General features: G+C 44.8%; 1 protein-coding gene across 1 annotated transcript in view; it reads right to left on the bottom strand.

Annotated features, from left to right (window-relative positions):
* The window catches only part of LOC124594443 (androgen-dependent TFPI-regulating protein-like), a 90743-nt gene extending 66619 nt beyond the window's left edge, over nucleotides 1-24124 (bottom strand). The window contains exon 1 of the mRNA XM_047132818.1: nucleotides 23989-24124. Within this exon, the coding sequence (XP_046988774.1) occupies nucleotides 23989-24124 (136 nt within the window). The remainder of the gene's footprint in view (nucleotides 1-23988) is intronic.
* Between the last annotated feature and the right edge of the window lie 969 nt (nucleotides 24125-25093).

Genomic DNA, 25093 nt, shown 5'->3' on the forward strand with positions numbered 1-25093 from the left:
CTGGTCTTCCCACAGTCCATGTTTCACTACCATACAATGCTGTGGTCTAAACATACATTCTAAGAAATTTCCTCCTTAAATTAAGGCCTATGGTTGACAATAGTAGACTTATCTAGTCCAAGAATGCCCTTTCTGCCAGTGTTAGTCTGCTTTTTATCTCCTCCTTGCTCTGTCTATTATGGGTTATTTCCTTCCCAAGGTAGCAGAATTCCTTAACTTTGCAAACTTCTCATTACTTTCATCTGTCTTCAGTACTCTCAGTCTGTATACAGCACTTATTAGACTGTTCATTTCATTCAACATATCCTGTAAATCTTCTTCAGTATCACTGAAGCTAGAAATGTCATCAGAAGATCTCATCACTAATATTCTTTCACCTTGAGTTTTAACCCCACCCTTGAACCTTTCTTTCATTTCAACCAGTGCTTCTTTGATGTATAGATTGATCAGTAGGGGCAAAAGACTGTATCCCTGTCTTACACCCTTTTTAATCCAAACTCTTTGTTGTTGGTCTTCCAGTCTTATTGTTCTCTCTTGGTTCTTGTACATATTGTCTGCTACCCATCTTTCCCTGTAACTTACCCCTGTTTTTCGTGTAATTTCAAACATCTTGCACCATTTGAATTGTTGAACACTTTTTGCATGCCAACAGATCCTATGACTACATCTACTTTTTCCTTCGATCTTGCTTCTATTGTCAACTGCAACATAAGAACTGCCTCTTTGGTGCCTTTCCCTTTCCTACATTCAAACAGATCATCATGCTAGAGATCTCCAATTTTCTTTTCATTCTTCTTATTATTATTCCCCCCCACCCAAGAACCATGGACCTTGCCATTGGTGGGGAGACTTGCGTGCCTCAGCAACCAGAATGGAGGGGTATCTGTTGAGAGGCCAAACAAATGTGTGGTTCCTGAAGAGGGGCAGCAGCCTTTTCAGTAGTTGCAGGGGCAACAGTCTGGATGATTGACTGATCTGGCCTTGTAACACTAACCAAAACAGCCTTGCTGTGTTGGTACTGCGAACCGTTGAAAGCAAGGGGAAACTACGGCCGTAATTTTTCCCGAGGGCATGCAGCTTTACTGTATGATTAAACGACGATGGCGTCTTCTTGGGTAAAATATTACAGAGGTAAAATAGTTCCCCATTCAGATCTCCAGGAGGGGACTACTCAATAGGACGTCGTAATCAGGAGAAAGAAAACTGGCGTTCTACAGATCGGAGCATGGAATGTCAGATCCCTTAATCAGGCAGGTAGGGTAGAAAATTTAAAAAGGGAAATGGATAGGTTAAAGTTAGATATAGTGGGAATTAGTGAAATTCGATGATGGGAGGAACAAGACTTTTGGTCAGGTGAATACAGGGTTATAAATACAAAATCAAATAGGGGTAATGCAGGAGTCGGTTTAATAATGAATAAAAAAAATAGGAGTGCAGGTAAGCTACTACAAACAGCATAGTGAATGCATTATTGTGGCCAAGATAGACACAAAGCCCACACCTACTACAGTAGTACAAGTTTATATGCCAACATGCTCTGCAGATGACAAAGAAATTGAAGAAATGTATGATGAAATAAAAGAAATTATTCAGATAGTGAAGGGAGACAAAAATTTAATAGTCATGGATGACTGGAATTCGGTAGTAGCAAAAGGGAGAGAAGGAAACGTAGTAGGTGAATATGGATTGGGGGTAAGAAATGAAAGAGGAAGCCGCGATAGAATTTTGCACAGAGCATAACTTAATCATAGCTAACACTTGGTTCAAGAATCATAAAAGAAGGTTGTATACATGGAAGAAGCCTGGAGATACTGACAGGTTTCAGATAGATTACATAATGGTAAGACAGAGATTTAGGAACCAGGTTTTAAATTGTAAGACATTTCCAGGGGCAGATGTGGACTCTGATCACAATCTATTGGTTATGAACTGTAGATTAAAACTGAAGAAACTGCGAAAAGGTGGGAATTTAAGGAGATGGGACCTGGATAAACTGACTAAACCAGAGGCTGTACAGAGCTTCAAGTAGAGCATAAGGGAACAATTGACAGGGTTGGGGGAAAGAAATACAGTGACGAAGAATGGGTAGCTTTGAGAGATGAAGTAGTGAAGGCAGCAGAGGACCTAGTAGGTAAAAAGACAAGGGCTAGTAGAAATCCTTGGGTAACAGAAGAAATACTGAATTTAATGGATGAAAAGAGAAAATATAAAAATGCAGTAAATGAAGCAGGCAAAAAGGAATACAAACGTCTCAAAAATGAGATCGACAGGAAGCGCAAAATGGCTAAGCAGGGATGGCTAGAGGACAAATGTAAGGATGTAGAGGCTTATCTCACTAGGGGTAAGATAGATACTGCCTACAGGAAAATTAAAGAGACCTTTAGAAAAAAGAGAACCACTTGTATGAATATCAACAGCTCAGATGGAAACTCAGTTCTAAGCAAAGAAGGGAAAGCAGAAAGGTGGAAGGAGTGTATAGAGTGCCTATACAAGGGCAATGTACTTGAGGACAATATTATGGAAATGGAAGAGGATGTAGATGAAGATGAAATGGGAGATACGATACTGCGTGAAGAGTTTGACAGAGCACTGAAAGACCTGAGTCGAAACAAGGCCCCGGGAGTAGACAACATTCCATTAAAACTACTGACGGCCTTGGGAGAGCCAGTCCTGACAAAACTGTACCATCTGGTGAGCAAGATGTATGAGACAGGCGAAATACCCTCAGACTTCAAGAAGAATATAATAATTCCGATCCCAAAGAAAGCATGTGCTGACAGATGTGAAAATTACCGAACAATCACTTTAATAAGTCACGGATGCAACATACTAATGCGTATTCTCTACAGACGAATGGAAAAACTGATAGAAGCTGACCTCGGAGAAGATCAGTTTGATTCCGTAGAAATATTGGAACATGTAAGGCAATACTGACCCTATGACTTACCTTAGAAGCTAGATTAAGGAAAGGCAAACCTATGTTTCTAACATTTGTAGACTTAGAAAAAGCTTTTGACAATGTTGACTGGAATACTCTCTTTCAAATTCTAAAGGTAGCAGGGGTAAAATACAGGGAGTGAAAGGCTATTTACAATTTGTACGGAAACCAGATGGCAATTATAAGAGACAAGGGGCATGAAAGGGAAGCAGTGGTTGGGAAGGGAGTGAGACAGGGTTGTAGCCTATTGCTGATGTTATTCAATCTGTATATTGAGCAAGCAGTGAAGGAAACAAAAGAAAAATTCAGAGTAGGTATTAAAATCCATGGAGAAGAAATAAAAACTTTGAGGTTCGCCGATGGCATTGTAATTCTGTCAGAGACAGCAAAGGACTTGGAAGAGCAGTTGAGTGGAATGGACAGTGTCATGAAAGGAGGGTATAAGATGAACATCAATAAAAGCAAAACGAGGATAATGGAATGTAGTCAAATTAAATCAGGTGATGCTGAGGGAATTAGATTAGGAAATGAGACACTTAAAGTAGTAAAGGAGTTTTGCTATTTGGGGAGCAAAATAACTAATGATGGTCGAAGTAGAGATGATATAAAATGTAGACTGGCAATGGCAAGGAAAGCATTTCTGAAGAAGAGAAATTTGTTAACATTGAGTATTGATTTAAGTGTCAGGAAGTCGTTTCTTAAAGTATTTGTCTGGAGCATAGCCATGTATGGAAGTGAAACATGGACGATAACTAGTTTGGACGAGAAGAGAATAGAAGCTTTCGAAATGTGGTGCTACAGAAGAATGCTGAAGATTAGATGGGTAGATCATATAACTAATGAGGAGGTATTGAATAGGATTGGGGAGAAGAGATGTTTGTGGCACAACTTAACCAGAAGAAGGGATCGGTTGGTAGGACATGTTCTGAGGCATCAAGGGATCACCAATTTAGTATTGGAGGGCAGCGTGGAGTGTAAAAATCGTGGAGGGAGACCAAGGGATGAATACACTAAACAGATTCAGAAGGATGTAGGTTGCAGTAGGTACTGGGAGATGAAGAAGCTTGCACAGGATAGAGTGGCATGGAGAGCTGCATCAAACCAGTCTTAGGACCGAAGACCACAACAACAACAACATATTATTATTCTAGTCAGCAACTTTGATGCATGAATTTTTAAGCTGACTGTGCAGTAATTCTCACACCTGTTGGCTGTTGCTATCGTCAGAATTGTGTGGATAATGTTCTTCCTGAAATCTGATGGTACATCACCAGTCTCATAAATTCTACAAACCAAGTTAAATAGTCATTTTGTTGCCACTTCCCCCAATGATTTTAGAAATTCCAGTTTAATTTTATCTATCCCTTCTGCCATATTTGATTTTAAATCATCCAATGCCCTTTGAAATTCTGATTCCAATAATGGATCCTGTATTTCTTCCCTGCCGACTCCTGTTTCTTCTTCCATCACATCATCAGAGAAGTCCTCCCCCTCACAGAAATCTTCAATGTGCTCTTTCCACATATCCATTCTCTTCTCCACATTTAACAATGGAATTCCTATGGCACTGTTAATGCTCTTAATGTTACTATCCTTGCTTTTAATTTCACCAATGGTTTTTTTTACTTATCTATATACTGAGTCAGACCTTCTGACCAACATTTTTCATGATGTCATTTCACCTTAGCTTCCCTGCACTTCCTATTTATTTCATTCTTAAGTGACTTGCGTTTCTGTATTCCTCACTTTTCCTGGACATTTTTGTGTTTCTTTCTTTCATCAATTAACTGAAGTATTTCTTCTTTTACCCGTGGTTACCTTCTTTGTACCTATGGTTTTCTTTTCAGCTTCTGTGACTGACCTCTTCATTATACTTTATCTATAGCCTCATAGAGCTCAGAGCATTTCTTTTCATTCCTCAGCACTTCTACTATGTCCCACTTCTTTGTGCATTAATTCTTCCTGACTAGTCTCTTAAACTTCAGCCTACTCTTCATTATTACTAAATTGTGATATGAATCTATATCTACTACTCTGCATAAATTACAATCCAATATCTGATTTCAGAATCTGTTCCTGACCAAGATGAAATCTAATTGGAATCTTGCCATATGCCCTGGCCTTTTCAAAGTATGTCTCCTCCACTCAGGATTTTTGAACAAAATGTTCACCATTACTAGTTGAAATTTATTGCAGAACTCAGCTAGTATTTCTCCTCTCCCATTCATCCTGTCAGGCCCAATTTGTGCTGTAACCCTTTCTTCTATTCCTTCTCCTACAACAACATTCAAATCCCCTATCAGTGTTAGATTTTCACTTCCCCTTACAGATGGAACAGCCCATTCAGTACCCTTGTAGATTGTCACTATCTCATCATATTCTGTTTGTGATTTTAGTATGTACACCTGAACTATTGTTGTCGGTGTTGGTTCACTGTTGTTTCTGATGAGGGCAACCCTATCACTGAACTGTTCACAGTAACTCACCCTCTGCCCTGCCACTCTATTCATAATGAATCCTATTCCCATTATACCATTTTATGCTGCTGTTGATGCTACCCTATACTCATCTGACCAAAAATTCTTGTCTGTGGACTATGTGAACATTATTTTGGACTGCCTGCACCCTTTCATGTTTGATGTCTTCCCTATGGCAATGCCTTCTTCCAGCAGGATAACTGTCTCTGTCTATGTCCAAAGACCAGAATGATGATGTAGAGGTTTGAAGGGCATGATAGTGATCTCATGTTGACATTTAGGCCACAAAATTTGCTTGATCTGAATGCAATGGAATATATTGGGGATGCCACCAGGGGACAGCCCGTCATCCACAAATGACTGGCCTGAAATTTATGGAAAATGTATGACCTGTGCATGGGCATGTCATACCACATACCTCTGGAAACGTATTAAGGACATGTCAAATCTGTGCTATGCACAATGTCACTGTATTGCATTCAAAAGGTTGACCAACATGATTAAACAGGTGGTCATAACATGTCTATTGGTAGTACTTAGATTTTGACTCGCAGAAGCTAAGAAGTGACCTGCAGTTCCGTGACCTCGCAATTTTAAAACAATTATTTTGTCAGTGTTAGATTGAATAAGTCATTTGTCTCATTACAATATCAGTTATGCCAATTTCTGCTGGAGTTATAGGCAAATGTCACCTACAGTTAGGAAAGCATCATCAGCTATGATTTTGTAAATAATTTTGGTTAATTTTGCATAGTATTTGGTATCTGGGATATGTATTCTTTCTTAAGAAGGGAATAAAATATGAAAGGTTATGTAAAATCAGACAATGGAGATTCCAGGTGGGAATAACAACAATGTAGGAAAAGATAGATTGCTAATTACCATAAAAAAGAGACATCAAGTTGTACACAGGCACGATTAAAAACACTCACATGTAGCTTTTGGCCACAGCCTTCATCAGTAAAGACACACACACACACACACACACACACACACACACACACACACACACACACAAGCAAGCACACCTTAACACAAGCAAGCACATCTCATGCACACATGACCCCCAACTCCAGCATCTCAGATCAGAATGCAACATCATGTGGGATGTAAGCAGCAATCTGGAAGGGATGGTGAAATGGAAGGGGAAGGGGAAGGGGAATGGGAAGGGGAAGGGAAAGGGATAGTAGTGTATGGGTGGGGAGAGAGACAAATGCTGTGGAGTGCACACAGGCTATATTTCAACAGGCAAAGCGTCAGGAGGTTGTGGGGCAGGGAGGTGGGGAAAAAAGGAACAAAAAGTGAGATGAGAAAAGATGAGTGGATGTATTGGCAGAGGGCTCCAAATAAATAGGGTGGGAAACTAGAATGGGGAGGAGATGATAGAACATAGGGTGTGGAAATTGTTGGGCAGAGGGTGTGGGGACAGTATATTACAGTAGGTTGAGGCCAGGATAATTACAGGAACAAAGAATGCATTGGAAGGATAACTTCCGCTGCACAGTTCAGAAGAACTGGTGGTGGAAGGAAGGATTGAGATGGCTTGGGTTCTGAAGCAGCTATTGAAATCAAGTGTGTCACATTCAGCTGCATGCTGTGCCACAGGGTGATCTACTTTGCTTTGGCCACAGTTTGGCAGTGGCCATTCTTCCTGGTGGACAGCTGGATGGTAGTCATACCAACATAAAAAGCTGTGCTGTGATTGCAGTAAAGCTGGTAAATGACATGGCTGCTTTCAAGGTGGCCCGACCCCTGATGAGGTAGGATAAATCTGTGACAGGACTGGAATAGGAAGTGCTGGGTGACATGATTTGGTAGGGTTTGCACCTGGGTCTTCCACAGGGATATGATCCTTCTAGCAAGGGGTTGGTATTGGGTGTGTCATAGGGATGGACTAGGATGTTGTGGAGATTGGGTGGGTGATGAAACACCTTTTTAGGAGGGGTGGGAATTATCTTGGGTAGGATGTCCCTCATTTCAGGGCATGAAGATAAGTAACAAATGTCTGCAAAAAAATATTTTTTGAAAGTTGTTTGGAATCTGACAACAGACTTTTATATACTTTTCAGCACTGATTTCAAAAATGCAATTCATTTTTTTCTATAATGTCAGGTGTTCTCACAAAAAAGGGAGTAATTTTGGGTATAATAACAAAATTTAAGCAATTTATCACATTTTTCCCAACGTTATAAAATTATATTTTATTTTTAAATCATGTTCTAAACTACATTTACAGTACACTTCCATTTCTATTTAAGCTCAGAAGTCCTTATAATAACGCTTTTGCTTTCTGTCTAAGCTTCTTTTATTGCTTTTCCGACTCTGGACTCATTGAGGATCATCTCCTTCTATCATCCAGCAGTAGTCTGCAATAATTCTGATGTGCCATCTTCCTAGATATCTTCTTTCCATCGTAACAATCTCTGTCTTCTTCACTATCACCTTGCTGAGCCAATCATCTATATCATCCAAAGAATCTGGAGGAGAGGGTATTGCTACTTCAGGCACATGAGGAACAGGTCGAATGGCTGAGTGAATTTAGGGTAAGAAATATCCTTTTTGTTTTTCAGATTGAAACCTCATACATTGCAAGAACAAAAACAGCAGTCATCACTATGATTTTTGGGCTCCCTCCAAACCATTGGTATTCCAAAACGTAAGGACTGCTTTTTACAGTGAAACCAATGCCTCAGATCTTCAACACACACTGAACAAACTTTGTGGGGGGCCCAAGGTTTATCTTGATTGCCTAAATTTATATCCAAATAGGTGAAATATACTTTTTCAACAAAATTGGAAATGTTTCTTTGCTGCTTTTTAATGGTATAGTTACCACAAATGTAGCAGAAGCAATCTGGCCAGTTTAGACATCCTCTGGTAGCCATTGTACATTGTCCATAAAACAACTTCACAACACAAGAAAACAGTCACTAATTTAAAGCACTAGTAACAACAACATGTGAACAGAACAGAGTGAAGAGGTACTGTGAACTGAAGGACAATAGTAGAAGCTCACTGCTTGGTGATGGCGGGGGAAGGGACATGTATATCTAGTATGAAAACGGCTAAATAACAGTTTATGGAGATCCTAAAAACCAAAATTCAAACTCACTAGACTGCTGAAATATCAACAAATGCTAAAACTAGACAAGCAGTTTGTGAATAACTGTATGCAATGAATTTTTTCACTATTTTTCCCAAAATCATTATTGAAAACACTATAAAAATCACTTAATAAATTTGAAGCAATTTTTATATTGCAGACCTGTGTAATCAAAGTCCTGGCAAAGGATGTGGTTCAGTTGTTCCAGTCCAGTGGGTGATGAAGGGGACACTCTTTTGTGGCTGTTTTTTGTGTGTGTTGGTAGGATCGGGGTTGTGAGGGGAAATGGCATGGGAGATCTGTTTGCAGGCTAGGTCTGTGGCTTAGTGCCTGTATGTGAAGGCCTTGGTGAGACCCTCAGCATACTGTGCAAGGGAGTTTTTGTCACTGCAAGTATGCCATACCTGGGGAGCCAGGCTATATGGGAGAGATTCTTTGGTGTGAAAAGGATGAAAGCTGTCAAAATGCTGGTGCTGTTTATGGTTGGTGGGTTTAATGTTGACAGAGGCATGAACAGAGCCATCAGAGAGGAGGAAGTCAACATCTAGGAAGGTGGCTCACTAGGCTGAGGAGGACCTGGTGAAGTGAATGTGAGAGAAGGTGCTGAGGTTGTGAAGGAACAAAGATAGGGTTCTTGGCCCGGAGTCCATATCATTAAGATATCATCAATGAATCTGAACCAGACAACGGGTTTGGTGTTTTGGGAGGCTAGGAACATTTCCTCTAGATGGCTAGTTAAGATGGCAGACATTGGCTTCTAGTTTGTCACATAACGCCACCTCCCCTCTTTTTTTCTTACATCCATGCTGCATATTCTCCAGTGATGAACTTACCTTGATGCATGTAGTTGCTCATCAGTGCAGTGTATTGTAAATAAATTGCTTATAGTGTAAGGTATTTGTTTCAGAAAATTGTGTGTAGCACCTAATAGATGAAATAAAATTAATTCAAGTTAAATTGGTTGTTTGTAACAAATGCATTGTTTGTATGTGCATAGATAATTAACATACAATGATGATATTGTTGTTTGCAAATTTATAGAGATGAAATGTCATTTTTATTCAAAAGTTTTTATGAGCATTACGTACACTCACCAGGTCAGTTGTCTTTTCTATGGCTTGAGTGGCACTTTCGGAGTGCAGGCAGCTAGCGGCAAATACCACATAAAAAATACATTCAGTTGTCTGTTACTTATTTATGCAGTAGCAAGATAGGTATTGATCTATGGTATGTGCCTTTTTCTTTTTAATTCTGCATGCAAAGAACAAGTAATTACCTTTGCATAAGTTCCTCAAGGGAAATGAAATGCAAGTAAAAATTGTCATTTTAATAGTTTGGTTATGCATGGTTGCTTTAGAGATTCAGGCTCTCCCATTTTAAGAACAGCTATTAACAAATGACAAATTTTGTCTTGTCTAGGTGAAACATTACTACATATTGTCAATAGTAAGTATTGTTCACATTGTGGTGAAAAGTAAGATTTCACAATTTTGTATTTCAATTAGAAATCAATGCTTGGACTAAAGTCAGTATCAGACATTTATCTGTCTGGCAAAATCTGACTATACTGTAGTGCATCTCTCTTGTAGTGATAACTTTCAAAAAAATGCATGCTAAGTTAATCACCTTGGCGACAGTGACAGATAGGATGGCCAAATCTGCCAGCAATCAGTGCCTGAACACTGGAATAATTCCATTTATGCAAGATTATTGGCATTAATATCCTGAGTTTCCAGTCACAGTTAGTTGCTTGACAGGTCTCCAGTATGCCTGTTTTTTTCCTACGAGAGAGACTCAAATATTTGCTTATGAAGCGGGAGCGGCAGCTTACGACTCCGTCCCCCCACCTCCGTGGCGGCCAGCGCCTCCCGCACCCGCATCGGATGCCGACCTGCACCAGCTAGTGCAAAACTTGACCGCACAGGTGGCAGCTCTCTCGACGCAAGTCGACCGGTTGGCGCGCTCGCAGCAAGAGGGCAGCACGCGCCGCAGCGGCAGCAGACCGGGCGACAGGTGGCGTGGCTCGCGCAGCCGGCAACGCAGCAACAGCCGCTCCAACGGTACCCCGCCGACGTCACACCACGCACAAAGCGGCTACTGCTGGTACCACGCCCGCTTCGGCAACGAAGCAACCAGATGCCGCGCTCCTTGCTCGCACCCAAACGCCAGCTGCGACCGGACCTAGGCGCACCCGGCTGCAATATGATATCGAAGCGTCTGTTTGTTGCGGAACGGGGGGCAGGCGTGAGGTACCTCGTCGACACGGGTTCGGACCTCTCGATCTTCCCCCGTTCTATGTTACGAGACCACAGGCGGGCCGAGGCACTCTGCCTTACAGCGGCGAACAATTCCGCCATTAAAACTTACGGCACACACAGCCGCAATATAGATATAGGCCTACGGCGCACGTTCTCGTGGACTTTTACCGTGGCCGACGTCAATGAGCCGATCCTGGGCGCAGACTTTCTCGGCCACTACGGGCTACTAGCCGACATTGCAAACGGCCAGCTCATCGACGCCACGACTAAGTTAAAGATAGCGGGACAGCGCCAGCAGGCTGCATACTACAGCGTTAAACCCGTGAAGTGCCCCGGACCGTACGCTGACATTCTTGAACAATTCCCCGACCTCACCCGCCCAGCCGGTGCACCGAGAGACATCAAACATTCGACGGTGCACCACATAATAACCACACCCGGACCCCCCACATCGTGTCGCCCACGTCGACTCGCGCCGGACAGACTCGCAGCAGCAAAGGCAGAGTTCGAGGCCATGCTGCGGCAAGGCATCGTGCGACCATCGAGCAGCCCATGGTCATCGGCGTTGCATTTAGTGCCCAAGAAAGACAATTTGTGGCGCCCCTGTGGGGACTATCACGCCCTTAATTCGCGAACGGTGCCGGACCGCTACCCAGTCCCACACCTTCAAGACTTCAGCTACGCCTTGGCGGGCTGCGCGGTGTTCAGCAAGATTGACTGCGCAAAGGCGTACACCCAAATTCCGGTGGCGCCCGAAGACATCGAAAATACAGCCATCGTAACGCCCTTTGGGCTTTTCGAAAGCCTGTTTATGACTTTCGGTCTTCGGAATGCTGCCCAGACTTGGCAGCGGTTCCTGGACGGCGTCTTGCGAGGCTTGCCATTTTGCTTCGCGTACCTCGATGACATCTTGGTGTATTCCAAATCGCCCGAACTCCACCGCCGCCACTTAACGACCATCTTTCAGCGCCTGAGTGAAGCCAACATCGTCATTAACCCCGCTAAATGCGAGTTCGGCGTGACGGAAATTGAGTTCCTTGGCCATTTAATTACGCCCACCGGATCGACACCGCTACCGGAGAAAGTGAAGGCAATACAGAACATGCCGCGTCCGCAGACGCACAAAGAATTACGACGTTACCTCGGCATGTTGAACTTTTATCGTCGACACCTGCCCAACGCCGCAGCAGTGCAAGAGCCGCTGACTAAGGCGTTACAAGGTCCTACCTCAAAAGGAAAGACCCTCGTGAATTGGACAGACGCAATGGAGCAGAGCTTCACGGACTCAAAAAGGAATCTCGTGGAAGCGACGCTGCTCGCGCACCCGGTACATGACGCAGACTTAGCTGTAGTCGTGGACGCCAGCCAGGCCGCCATCGGCGCGGCGTTACAACAGCGCGTCGGCGGGAGTTGGCAGCCTCTCGGTTTTTTCTCTAAAAAGCTTTCCGATTCGCAATGTGCTTGGAGCGCTTATGACCGAGAGTTGCTTGCGGTGTACGTGGCGGTGAAATACTTCCAACCGTCCATAGAAGCCCGACAGTTCATCATTTTCACCGATCACAAACCCATTACCCACGCGTTCGAGAACAACCACACTAAGTGTTCACCGCGCCAACTCCAGCAGTTAGAGTACGTGTCGCAATTCACGACTGACATTCGACACATTTCGGGGATAGACAATATCGTCGCCGATTGTTTGTCCCGAGCGTGTGCCGTTATTTCACCCCCTGTGAACTTTGAGGACGTGGCCCAAGTACAGGAGAGTGACGAAGAACTGCACCGCTTCCGTCACGACACTTCCAGCGGCCTGCAACTGGAGCTGGTGCCTGTCCCAGGCTCCGCACGGAAGATTTGGTGTGACACCTCAACCGGCACGGACCGACCGTTCCTCCCGGGGAAATTCCGGCGCAGTGCCTTCGACCGTGTCCACGGACTGTCACACCCCGGCACCAACACCACTGTGACGCTCGTGGCTGCGCGTTTCGTCTGGCCCGGGCTTCGGAAGGACTGTTGCGAATGGGCGCGCACTTGCACCGCATGTCAGCGCGCCAAAGTCGGGAGGCACACCCACGCACCTGTGGGCACCTTCCCGGACGCGACACGCCGATTTGCGCACGTTCACGTGGACCTCGTCGGCCCGCTTCCTCTCTCACAAGGCAAGCGGTACCTCCTCACTATGGTGGACCGCTTCACTCGCTGGCCGGAAGCAACGCCCGTCGCGGACGTCACAGCCGAGACCGTCGCCACCGCATTCGTCGACACCTGGGTGGCACGCTTCGGATGTCCCAGTCACGTGACAACTGATCGCGGCCGCCAGTTTGACTGCGCGTTGTTCACGCACGTCGCCAGACTGTGTGGCACCCGGTTACACAGGACAACCAGCTACCATCCGGCGTCGAATGGCATGGTCGAACGGTTCCACAGGACCCTCAAAGCCGCTCTAACCTGCCACGACACCTCATGGCCAGAGGCGCTCCCACTGGTGCTGCTCGGCCTGCGAGTCACGCCGAAGGAGGAGATCGGCGCGTCACCTGCCGACCTCGTTTACGGGCAATCTCTGACAATCCCGGGCGATTTTGTCGAAGATGTAAGACTCCCACGTGACGCCGTGGCAACCACTCTGGCGGAACGTCTGCGCAGTCACATGGCCGGCCTCCGAGCGCACGCACCGACGCGGCACGGCACCGGGAAGATATTCGTCCACGCCGACCTGCAGCGCTGCACGCACGTCATGTTGCATACCGACGCAGTACGGCCACCTCTCCGACCGCCCTACAGTGGACCGCACCGCGTGATCGCCCGAGGAGACAAAACGCTGGTCCTCGAGTGCAACGGAAAGCCGTCGACAGTGTCAGTCGACCGCGTCAAACCGGCCTACGTCTTGCCCGCTCCATCAGCCACGCATTTCTTCGACCCGGCAGAAGATCTGATCACGGACGACACGCCCTCTGCCAGCGGTCAGACGGAACCCGCACCCGGAGTCGCCGGTGACGCACAGCCGCAGCCTGCTGTCATCGCGCCGCCACGTGCGCCTCCCTCCACCACGCCCAGGCAGCTGGTACGGCCGCCCGGACCGCGCCCACCACAGGCGCACCGGTCGCCCCCACCACAGCCGCCAGCGGACTACGTCACGCGCGCCGGCCGCCGCGTCCGATTCAAACGGTCGTGCTGCGTCGCCAGCGCGCCACGACACCCAAACCGGCAATCACGCGCCCGAGCCACCGAACGCCGTCAGAATTCGGCGCCCACGAGCCGCCGTCCGCTGTAGAGACCCGACCTCCAGCTGCAAGTGCCTTCGGCCGGTAACTCCAGTCGAGCGTTCGTCACAGCTCCTGGACCCGCGTTCGCGTCTTTTGCCTCCGCCGCGTCGGGCGTTGAGGCCGGATCGGCACCCGCGCCTGCTTACCTCATTCGCTTCTCCGTCGAGCTCCGGACATCGCGCACCACACTGCCCGGCTTGTCCGTAGTAGCTCCCGGACCCGCGTTCGAGTTCCGACGGTACCGCACTCGCGCAAGCGCCTTCGAGACGTCGCCACCAATGACCTGCAACGCGCGCCTTCACGCGCATCGCTACGGACAGTCGCAGCCAGTGCCTGCTGCCGCTGTCACTAGCCGCCAGCGCGAGGACACGCCCACCGCACGCTCGCCGGTCCGGCGCGCTGACGTCACGGGCCGCCGCCCTTCCGACGCCGACCGACCCCCGCCAAAGCTGCCGCACTGCCATCACGCAGTGCACGAACTTTTAAACACACGCACGCCACCGAACGATCGCCGCGTTTTCGCAGCTACGGAGCTCCTCTCTCCAAGGGGGGATCTGTGTGGCTGCAGCACCGTCCAACGCACGAAGGGCTGAACTACGGCACTGCCGACACAAGTAGGGGCAGCTGTACCGTTATGCGGAATTTCGGCAACGGTGCGTCGCACACCGGACCGCACGGGAACAAAGCTGCCACCAGTGCGAGCTAGTCGACGCGACGCGACACACGTCTCCCCAGTTCTTCCGCCGCGGACCACGTGCGTCGAGTCAACGTGACTCCGCCGTAAATGCGTACGCGCGGTCGTAAACACAGTCGCTGTTAAATTGTCTTTCGCTTCTTCGCAGACGTTACGGCGCCTCCGGTCGCGCCAAGAGCAGGACATTCTGTGACGCGGCCTTTTGTCTCGCTCGGTCCACGCGGTCGCACCACGGCTCGTCACTGGAGTGTGCACCCTCCGGGATCGGTGACCGAGCCGTGCCGCCAGTGCAACGCGCCTATATAGGCGGACATTAGCGAAGTATATTATTTGTCATTTATTGTAACGGCAGGAAAATTAAATGTGTCCTGTCCAGAAACCGCTTTAGTCATTTATCGCCACAAAGCCTCTCCCATGAGCACAGTGCGTGGGCGCGGTGATAAATGCCGGTTCACTGCACATGAGCGACTGTAAGCGGGGATACAACACGTTCGGAGTCGTAAGCTGCCGCAGCCACGGTGCTAGGCGCCGTTGTCAGCGCGTCGTGCACCGTGTCGGCCAAGTTAGCGACGGCGTCCAGCTGCATCTCCGTCTGTGCGGCTATCACTGCCTGCACCTGAGCTGGGAGGCTGTGCACCCAGATTGTGCGCAACAGCGAATCTGGCGCCGTATCGGACTGCGCGAGGCTCCGCAAGTGGCGCAGGAATTGCGAGGGCCTCCGATCGCTGCATTCCTCTTGCCGCAGCAGTTGGTGCACACGCTGTTCCTCTGACGACGAAATCCGCCGGATCAGCTCTTCCTTGAGCCGTTTGTAGCTCGACTGCGTCGGTGGGGCGGTGATTATATCCCGCACTTCGGCCGCATAGTTCTGGTCCAGCTGGCTCACCACGTGCCCGAATTTCGCCAGGTCGCAGGTCACGTGGTTGCTCATAAATACCGCCTCAACCTGGCTGAACCACATCACGGGGTCGCGCGGCCAAAAGGGAGGCAGCCTGATCAATGCCCGTCCAGCGCTTGTTGGCGTTCCGGCGGTCGTAGAAGGCGTCGGTGTGGCGGGGATTTGCGCGCTAACGTTGTCCTGAGCTGTCTGCGGCTGCGCGGCGTCCGCGCGTGTAGTCCGTGCCTGTAGCTCATTCTCTAGCCTCGTGTTGCGTGCGGTCTTTCGCAACTCCTCTAGTGTCGCCATCTTAGTTCAGAGTCGAATCCTCGTACAAGAGGAAAGCACACAGTGAAAATAACACAAGGGAAACACACGAAAAGAAAAAAATAACACTAAGCAGTCTGCGATCAAAATATACGCACACAAAAACAATACAAAAAAAGTTAGTTAAAAAAAAAATTACTACGGAGCACTGTTCGGCGCGGGCGTATGCGCGCAAGCCTACTTGCGGTTCCACGTCTCTCGTACCGACGAACGTTTGTCACCACGTGTTTTTTAGCCTCAGATCACGTCGGGGTCACCAGTGAAGCGGGAACATGTTGTATCCCCGCTTACAGTCGCTCATGTGCAGTGAACCGGCATTTATCACCGCGCCCACGCACTGTGCTCATGGGAGAGGCTTTGTGGCGATAAATGACTAAAGCGGTTTCTGGACAGGACACATTTATTTTTCCTGCCGTTACAATAAATGACAAATAATATACTTCGCTAATGTCCGCCTATATAGGCGCGTTGCACTGGCGGCACGGCTCGGTCACCGATCCCGGAGGGTGCACACTCCAGTGACGAGCCGTGGCGCGACCGCGTGGACCGAGCGAGACAAAAGGCCGCGTCACAGAATGTCCTGCTCTTGGCGCGACCGGAGGCACCGTAACGTCCGCGAAGAAGCGAAAGACAATTTAACGGCGACTGCATTTACGACCGCGCGTACGCATTTACGGCGGAGTCACGTTGACTCGACGCACGTGGTCCGCGGTGGAAGAACTGGGGAGACGTGTGTCGCGTCACGTCGACTAGCTCGCACTGGTGGCAGCTTTGTTCCCGTGCGGTCCGGTGTGCGACGCACCGTTGCCGAAATTCCGCATAACGGTACAGCTGCCCCTACTTGTGTCGGCAGTGCCGTAGTTCAGCCCTTCGTGCGTTGGACGGTGCTGCCGCCACACTTACTATGCAAGGATTCTGCCAAATTATCAGGGTGAGCTCTGTACCTTCCAAACCTGATTTTATTCAAGCCATTATGCAAAAGTATAACTATTCATGCAACAAGTGGGTTTAATTTTCAATTTCATCTTTTAAAATTTCATTGTTAAAGTATGATAATGCAACATACAGACTTGGTGAGAAGAATTCATATTTTGATGTTTGGAAAGTTAGATTGACACATGTGCATGCATCCTTGCACAGGCAGAGTGCTGACACATGAATCAAGGCTCTGTGATGTCACACAGCAGCAATTTTGCTGTTTTGATGTCATGGAGTCACACACTTTTACAATCTGGCACTGTTCACAACATCAAGCATAGTGGTGATGGAACTTTTTGACTCATATTTTCACCAATAATCCTTATAGAGAAGGGAGAAAAGCATTTAATGACTAACCTGTATGTGATTCTACAGTCTGATGACCTGTAGTGACACATTCGTAGTTCTGCTGTCTCCGTGCTGACAGAAGTAAACTTACACTGACAGACTTGCCATTGTTCTATTTGTTTTTTGTAAATAGGCACATGGGTCATAAAGGCATTAATGTGATGAAGAACTTAAGCAGTCCTTACGAATTATTTCAGTCTCGTATCAAGTAATCTGAATAAATGTGTAATCAGCAGTTATAAATGTTGAATTTGGCTGTGTTATACCATACATAAGTATCATTAAAAGCTCACCTGTTGCAATATAAATCACTTAGTTAAAACATTTGTAGCTGACTATCAGATAGAACTGCAATGTACATAAAGTAATTGAACAAAGTATAAAATACTGGTGTAATGATGTACAGATGTTTCATTTAAGTATGTAGCTCTTGGCCTACTCATAATATTGTGATACAATGAAATATTTGTAAACTCATAAGTGTTGCAGGTTGTTTATTGTTAACACTCATAACTGTGATTACAGTATAATGGTGTGGTTTCCATTCTCAGATAGCTTCAACATATTGTTACATAGCAGTTAACTGAGAATGGATTTTAGACTCAAATGTACCACAATATCAAATATGTAAGCTGAATGTCACGTCCTCCTGTAGGAAGGCTAACTCGACAAAATTCAGCAGTTATTCTGCAAAAGTGTTCAAGGTGTAGCACAAGAAGTGGTTTCCAATAAACCCTTTAACAGAGTGTAATTTGTAGTCTCTGAATGCATTTAATGTTCAGATGCAACTTGCAGGTATGTATTCCTGAGATGGTTCTTGGTAAGCATTTAAGAAACCTTTTACAACATGTTACACCTGTTTCTTGTGGAAATAATACTGTGTGAATAAATACTTCCTATACACCTCACAGAGGCGTTTTGTCTTACATAACTTATCGATGCAATGACCTTGTAATTATTTAGCCTTTTATACATGAAGTATCCTCATCCATGACCAGGAACAACTGGTTGACAAATAGTAGTCTGTGCAACTTAGAGATTCTATTTAAAAAGCTCAGCTGTACTTTCATATTTTTCTGTGATTTGCATAATTTTTTCACGACTGCAAAAGTAGTTATTATGACTCCCATTTAACATTTATCTCAATTTCCAATTGTTAATTACAAAATTATTTCTCTTTTCTCTGGATGCTAATTCTCAAAACTATGACATATACAGTTATTCAAAAAAGTGTTGCATACTTTGAGAGCTGATGGTACTCATCGAAACAAGAAAAATAAGTCTAATAAATGTGGGTCCAGAAATGCATGCTTTCTGAGATAAGGCCAATAAATGTGAGTCCAGAAATGCATATTTTCTGCTATAAACATGTGTTTACAGGCAGTGTTCAATGTGGCATCCATTTGTGACAATGCACTCCTCTGCCCTCTGGCATAAGGAATGATGCACCCTTTGAAGTACCCAGTTGTTGTCATACCTGCTGGTGCACATTGCAGACGTGACCCTGTAGTGATTGTGCATTGTTGATTGCCATGGCATAGACCAACCTTCAAGTGTTATCATAATCAAATGCCTAGGCAACTGAGCTCTGGGAAGTGGGCAGGTTAAATTGTGGGGCCCTTGACAAATCCAGTGGTCCAGAAACGTCTGCATCAGATGTTAGCGCACATTACGATGAAAGTGTGCTGGTGTGCCATCACACATGAATCACATTTGTATTTGTTGCAGCAGTGGCACAGTCTCCAGCAAGGTACGTAATCCATTAACAAGAAAATCTAGAAAATGCACCACAGTTAACCTTTGTGGTAGCACGTATGGCCTTATTAATCTATCGTTATGTACACTGGCCCAGGCATTGATTCAGAATTTGTGTTGATTCCCTTTCTCCTGAACTGCTTGGGAATTTACATATGCCTGTGCATGCTGGTTATGAAAATTCACAACACCATCCCTTGTGAACCATGCCTCATCAGTAAATAATAACTTGGATGAGAACTGTGGATCTGTGGCACATTTGTGCAACAGCCATTGACAGAACAACCATCTGCCTTAGGGCCTGAATGCAATGAAGTATGCCCCAGATAATAGAGTGAAACACATCTTCTGCTGCTAATCATTGCATGCTGGTCCCAGGGGTCTCCTCCACCGAATGTAGCACAAGGTCCTCCATGTTAGGCATGTGGATTGTTTGGAGCCTTCCACTGTCAGTCTTCCAAGGTGCAAAGGTAACTGTGTCCCTCAGATGCTGGAAAAGTCTGCTGAAGAGCTTATCAGAGGGCACTCTGTACTGTGGATATTTTTCAGTGCAGAGGGCGTGGACTCATGGGCTACCTCCATTTGCTAAACCATAGCAGAATATGATATCCACCACTTCATTTGTCGAGTAGTAGGCTTCCATTGCTGACAAGTTGTGGAAGCGAGAAAATGTGAACTATAGCATTTGTAAGTGCAAACAGTGCAATAACTGTAAAAACGTAAATGAGTCTGTGTTTGCAACAAGGTAAAACATCATGATTCATACCCAGGGTTGACAGCACTGTACAATAAGGCACACAAAGATGCCGAAAACCAATGTAGCCTACAACATGACTTGAATCACACAACTGGCTGCAGGTCACCTAATGGTGGGTAGAGTACTGTGAGTAAGACATCATAATACCTCATCAGTGCATTTGATGGAGTGCCAATGCAATGACTGTTGCTAATATTTGCAACCAAGTGTTGCAAAGCCCATCCTATAAGCAACTGTTTATTTCAGAAAGTATGCATTTCCAGGCCCATGTTTGTTGGACTTATTTTTCTTTTTTTGATAAGCACTACCACTTCACAAAGTATTCGATACCTTCTTTTGAACACCCTGTATATAACAAGACACAAATGCGAACACATATGAACAGCACAAGCAGGGCGCAGCAATGCGTCTCCTTGGCAGTTGTCTTCATCCTCTCAGTATGTTTCCTAAATAAAACTTCCATTAAACTTCATTCAGCAATAACCTCGATGTTTTTGCTTGGTTATGGAATGTATTTTTTTTTTTATAGAAGGAGAGACAGGTGGATCTAATTGAGACACCACAGTTGATCCATGATATGGCTTTAACAGGTAGAATGTACAATGATAGTATGAACAGATAATTATATTTCAGTACTTACCTGAGAAGTTATCCATAAGAGTTGGTAAGGGTCCTCATAAGGAGGAGTTAACTTCTTGGTTCGCCCTTTCGTCACCACAGGATTTAGAAGCAATACTGTATTGCTGGGCTTGTACTAAGGAAGCGTAGTGCCTATGTTTCTGTTTTCCAACTGCTTTTGTGTGGCTTTGGAATTACTGTGTTTATCCTGTTTCAAAATGGCTTTGATTTGAGGTAGTGGGTTAGCCTTTTTGTGTCACCTATATTGATTCCAAAGTGTAATTTGTTGATTTCAGAACGTGAATTCATGGGTCTCCTATAAATGGCTTCATATGGGGAATATTCCATTACCTCATGGACATGACTGTTGATGCCTACAGGTCTGTCACAATTTAAGTGTGTTTTCGATGCATAATGTGATAACATTTGCACAATAGTTTTGTGCACAAGCTCCGGGTACCTGTTGGCTTTACAGTAAAAGGGCATAGTTCATCATCCTTTGATTCATAGCATTTTGAAAACTTGTGCAACAATGACGACATGAAATTTCAGCCTTGGGTGGTGAGTATTGCTTGGGATCTTCCAAATGGCAATACAAAGTGACTAACAAAGGTGCAAGCAACAGTTTCAGCAGACACATCTGCAAGTGGTATCAAAATAAAGTACCTTGAAAAGTGCTCAATAACTGACAATATGTATTTACTATTCTTGATGCTCTGTGAAAATGGGCCACAGATTTTCAGGGCCACAGTATTAAATACTTTTGATGCTTCTGGTAATGTTTGTAAAGGAACTTTAGTCCTTAGTGGAAGTGCTGTTTGCACCTGAGGCAGACAATTTTGTATATACTTCCAAACATCAGTTTGTTTACGTCTCCACCAGTAATTTGAGGCTATTCTTACATTTGTGGCTTGTCGTCCATTATGGCAGGCCTGTATACTGTCACGACACTGTGCCATTACTTGTTGCAATTCTTTAGGTATTACTACTATATTACCCAATGGAGTCAGTAATCTCCACCCACCTTTCTATGTCCATCTATTGTCCACATTAGTCTTTTATGAAGATTCGAGAGAAGCAAAGATTACAATAAACTTTCTCTTTTACTTAGCTTATCATGTAGAGTTGGCTCCAGTTCTTCTTGTCTAGGGATGTGATTCTTGAAGCTGAAAATGTTACATTTCAGGTTCTCACAGTTGGATTGATAAACAGATTTGAAGATTGTTATTGAAGAATTTTTGTTTTTACGCTAATCTATTTTCTCACATTTTAGTATATCATACAGTCTTCTGATTTTTCACATTAACAAAGCTGAAATTTCATTGTTTGCACAAAATACAAAAAACATCTGATCACATCAGAGGCATGCTTATGACACACACACTCTGCGGAAATAACTATATCCCAAAGGGCTTACAATTTTTCTTGACAAATGAATTTCTGTTAATTTTGATTATTATTTCATAGATGAATCCAGAAATAAATATAGTAACCAGTATAGGATTGCTTGATTAATAATAGAAATTTTAAGCATACCATTAATTCATAATTTCAAATGTTTCTAAAAAAAATAATTTCAACTGGAAATTCAGAACTAGTACTTATCAATTATAACATCCAGACTAAAACATTTTATAAAGTAATTCATTTTCATAAATTTTAGTTTGAAATATAACACACTGTGTACAAAATCATATGTTAGTTTTCAGAAAAGCAACTGAGATAATATTCACCTGTCCACAATTCCAAAAATAATACTGGTATTGACAACTACTGTTGATAATGCTAGAGGAGCTACAAGTCTTGTGGTATCGTATACCATCGTCTGTAACAGAATCAGAAAATGGTGCATACCGGTGGCATTCTACATCTCCCTCTTCGGGATTCTTTCAGTTCTTCTGTGGGAACATCATCCGTTTGCACAACTCTAATTTTTCTGCTAAGCATGTCAGCATGTCCATGTAAATGACCAACTTTGTGCCCGACTGTATAATCATACTCAGATGATTTTAATGTGCACTTGGTCAAATGATTTCTGGGGTCCTTTAAATTCAACATCCACATTGGCTTGGAGTGATCTGTAACTACAGCAAATTGGCATCCATATGACTATCACTTAAACCAATTTATGCCAAAAATAAGAGCTAACAACTCTTTCTTGATACTGCTGTAGTTAAATTCTGCAGAATTCATTTGCCTGGAAACACAACCTTCTGGTCTTTCCTCACCATCTATTTCCTGGCTTGAAATGGCCTCAACCATGTATCGGAAGGGTGAACAGTTTTTCAAAGGTTGGGTATACTACTAGGGGCAAACTAGTCAATACATTTCTAATTTTTCTCATTGCTGCCTCACACTCCTCTGTCCATTCAAACACTGTACCTTTCCTTAATAGATTTGTCAATGATTTGCTATTGTAGCCTAATCTTATAAAAATCGACAATAATAATTGGCTAAGTTGAGAAAAGATTGTAGCTCTATAACATTTTTTGGCACTGGAAAATTATCCACTGTTTCAGTTAGCCTAGGATATGACTTAACTCTTTTTGGACTAATGACATGTCCGAGGTACTGAACCTGTGACCGCACAAAAGAACATTTTTTTAAACTTTAAACTTAAGTTTGCATTTTTAAATCAAGATATCACATTTTTTAATCTCTCAGCATGCTCTTCAGTTGTTTTTGTAGAAATTAGAATATCACTGAGATACACAAGACACATAGTAGGTTTTAAACCTCTTAATAACAAGTTGGCAAATCTTTTTTAAAGTGCCAGGTGCATTTCTTTGACCAACTGGCATGAGCGAGAATTCATACAGTCCAGGCAGAACCACAAAAGCAGTTTTTGGTCTATCTTGTGGTGCAATATCAAAAACACATGTGCAGGGTGGTAAAGTATTTGCTGTTTCCTAATCTGTCTAAAGTCTCGTCAACACATGGCAGGGTGTAGGAATCAGGTGTGGTAACCTGGTTTACTGTCCTCATATCGACACATATACGATAGGTTTTCTTCCCATTGATTGATTTTTTAGGCACAACGGTGACAGGAACATCTCTAGCAATTCGTCTCATTAATGAACATATGTCACACTTCACTGGCATGTGCAGACGCATTTACAAATCTCCTCACTTCCTTGCATAATAGAGAAAGTCTAACTGCTTCATACAAGGAGGTGGAGGAAGTTACCTTTACCTCACTCCCTACTTGTGGATTGATTCCATGTATGAATACTTTGATAGCTCTTGCTTCAGCTTCTTCAATTAACACTTTGTTAGGTGTATTGTCTCTTCTTAGGGTGTAGGTGTAACAAGATAATGCCCTATTCCTGTCTGCAAATCCCTCCCTGCATTACTGTCTATGGGCGGACAGCAGATCAGGTAAAAGCTAACCCCATGCATGTCAGAGTAGTGCTCTGCAAATCCCTTTGCCAAGAATTCAAAAGTGGGTACTTCCCACAACACATCTACTCACTCAATATAAGTTTACTCATCACCTGGAAGCTCCAACTTGTTGACATTTAATGAAAAATGATCTGGCCATGCACATGTACATCCCACATCATAGATGTTTTTAAAGAAAATGTTATTACATTTTTGCCTGGTTTTCCAGCAATAGGAGGTACAAAAGTTGTGGCTATATCTAGTATTAGTTTTTCAGGTTCAGCCTTAGGGGCCCTTGAAGGTCCTGGAGTTGCCACATTTTCAGCAGCTCTGGCTTGATGTTCACAAGTCATCACATTAAGCCACTCCTATAACTCTATTTTTTCAAGTGTCAGGGTGCTTATCTGCTGTTACAGAAAACTGATTCAATCAAGCTCTTCTGTGGCAACAGATGCAGCATTGGGAGCTGATTTGCTCCTCTCCACTGTTTGGCAAGGTTGTAAATCAGGCATGGTTACAAAACTTGGATTGAGACTGAACAGTTGCACACAAAAAGAGGTCTCACTCTATTCTAGGTGACAAATATATCCCTTTGTTGGAAGTTCTACAGAGTTGTCAACTAGCACAATACACTTCAGCAACACTTACATCACATGGAAATGGTGGTGGTGGTGGGGGCAGCAGGGGTGGTGGCAGCAGCAACCTCAGCAGTGACATCAGAGCAGTGGTGCTGGTGGCATTGGCGACAGCGATGGGAGAGGCGGCGGCAGCATTGGAGGTAGCCTGGGGAGGCTCACTGTGTCCATCGAAGCAATGCTGCCTGCAGCAGTCCAGCAACTGCCAGTGGCTAAAACTCTGCTTGGATTGGACGGTGGTGGCACGTGGGTTACAGCATGGTCAGCATCATTACTTAGCCATCCTGGGTGACTGATGTGACAGGTGCGCTTGGCATGCAAACTTGTGTGCAAGCACACTAGGCATGCGTCCAGTGCTAGCAGACATGTAACCCATGGCAAGGTCCCCCTGAATAGGTCAGGCGTGCACTACACGCAGGAAGCAGCTACAAGGGTAGCGGAGTACGTGTGGAGTGCACCTATGGATTTTTAGGGTAGAGAATTCCCTCCCTAGGCCCGACAAGATGCCTCCTGAGATGCGACAAGGTAGTAGTAGGCAATACGCAACAGGGAATAACAATATTAATGTGGTGATAGTAAACTGCAGGAGCATCTATAGAAAGGTCAAAGAACTGCTCTCATTAATAAACAGTCACAATGCCCACATAGTACTAGGGACAGAAAGTTGGCTGAAACCAGATGTAAACA

Source organism: Schistocerca americana, chromosome 2, assembly GCF_021461395.2.
Source record: "Schistocerca americana isolate TAMUIC-IGC-003095 chromosome 2, iqSchAmer2.1, whole genome shotgun sequence".
Lineage (NCBI taxonomy): Eukaryota > Metazoa > Arthropoda > Insecta > Orthoptera > Acrididae > Schistocerca > Schistocerca americana.